This window comes from Jaculus jaculus, chromosome 6, assembly GCF_020740685.1.
Source record: "Jaculus jaculus isolate mJacJac1 chromosome 6, mJacJac1.mat.Y.cur, whole genome shotgun sequence".
NCBI lineage: Eukaryota > Metazoa > Chordata > Mammalia > Rodentia > Dipodidae > Jaculus > Jaculus jaculus.
This window is the reverse complement of record NC_059107.1, coordinates 42109431-42111081: the sequence shown is the minus strand read 5'-3', so window position 1 is coordinate 42111081 and position 1651 is coordinate 42109431. Positions and strand designations below refer to the sequence as shown.

General features: G+C 43.7%; 1 gene segment (V, D, J or C); it reads left to right on the top strand.

The window, feature by feature from the left end:
- Window positions 1-686: 686 nt before the first annotated feature.
- LOC101605976 lies at window positions 687-1292 on the top strand. The segment is given in 2 exon segments: window positions 687-744; window positions 868-1292. Coding segments are annotated over 2 exon segments (483 nt in total).
- The last annotated feature ends 359 nt before the right edge of the window (window positions 1293-1651 follow it).

Sequence of the window (1651 nt, the reverse complement as noted above, 5' to 3'; positions counted from 1 at the left end):
TATAAAATGAGAGACAGAGGGCAGTGAAGTGAGGCATTCATGGAACATCAGACACAGATACTGCAACCAGAGCTAAGGGGTAGCACATATACTTCAGATGAGAAAGGAGATCATCTGTAACTTTGGCGAGTCATGATAGAGGTAGTGGGACAACAGGGTCATAAGTGCAGGAAGAGAGAACACTTAGAGGTGACAGGTTCAGCACGAGGATCAAGCCCTTCCTTGTAACTCATGATGCCCATGGCTTGGCTTTGCACTTCAACATCACAAGCATATGGAGTATGGAGTGAAGAGGAGCTCTCTGGACCTCAGTAATGTTCACTGTGACAAAGTTCTGCGATTGAGGAACAGAGGCAAGGAAACACACTGAGTCTGGAAGATTACAAAATAACAAAGGCAATCGACAGATACTGCCCTTCATCCTCCAGAAAAAAAAAAAAAAAAAAAAAAAAAAAGCAGAAAAAAAAAAAAAACTTTTCTCCCAGGAAGTAAATCTGTTCTGGTGGGATGAACACACTAGATGATGCTGGGCCTTTAATGGACTGATATGAGCCAGCTTTGAAGCTGTGCCCATCTTTGAATGGCCTCTCATGATTTGCATGTGCCCAGAGCATATCTTTCTGCTCTGAGGTCTTCTTAAAAGTCAGCTCAGGGCCTTTGCAAGAGCTACTGCCAATAAAGACAGCATGGACATGAAGCTCTCCACTCAATCGCTGGGTACCCTGCTGCTCTGGCTCCTCTTGGGTAAGAGGGTTTACCTGAGAATTTTCTCAATGTATTTTGGGCAATACTGTTTGGATTGTAAAGGATATCCATTTATAAAATTATCAATTGTGTCAATATTTGTTTTTAATTTTCCAATCTCAGGTGTCAAGTGTGACATCCAGATGACCCAGTCTCCATCCTCCCTGTCCACCTCTCTAAGAGAGAGAGTCACGATCACCTGCCATGCAAGTCAGGGCATTAGTGACTACTTAGCCTGGTATCAGCAGAGGCCAGGGGAATCACCTAAGCTGCTGATCTATGAAGCATCCAGTTTGCAACCTGGTGTTCCATCGAGATTCAGTGGCAGTGGATCTGGGACAGATTTCACTCTCACCATCAGCAGCCTAGAGCCTGAAGACATTGCAACTTACTACTGCCAACAGTATAACAACTGGCCTCCCACAGTGATACAAGCCATAACACAAACCACCCAGGCAGTAGAAGTACAAGGCTGCACTTCCCAGCTGATCCTCTTGTGCCCACCTGCTGCTGGCATTTCTTCAGATGCATTCAGACTCTGCAGGTAATTGGTAAGACTAGGTAAAAGAGCCCAGGAAGGCTCCTATATACCTAAGTCACCACCTCTTCAATCCTAAACATGACAATTCCTCTTATGATTCCCACTGGGCAGATATTTTTAAAGCTGAGAAATCTGAGTGTCAGCATCCACTACATATATTCAAAAAATAGTTCTTTCAATACAGAAAATTATAATCTGAACAATAGCTATGAACTGACTTCTGTACTCTTGTAGTCTTCAAATCTGCATGCTGAACTTGCTGCTCCTGAAGGGGCAGGATTCTAACTATGCTATCCACAGAAATGTTGAGCATTGCCTTGGGCTTTCAACCATAAGTAGGCTACTTTGAAGCCAATTTCAGAGTGT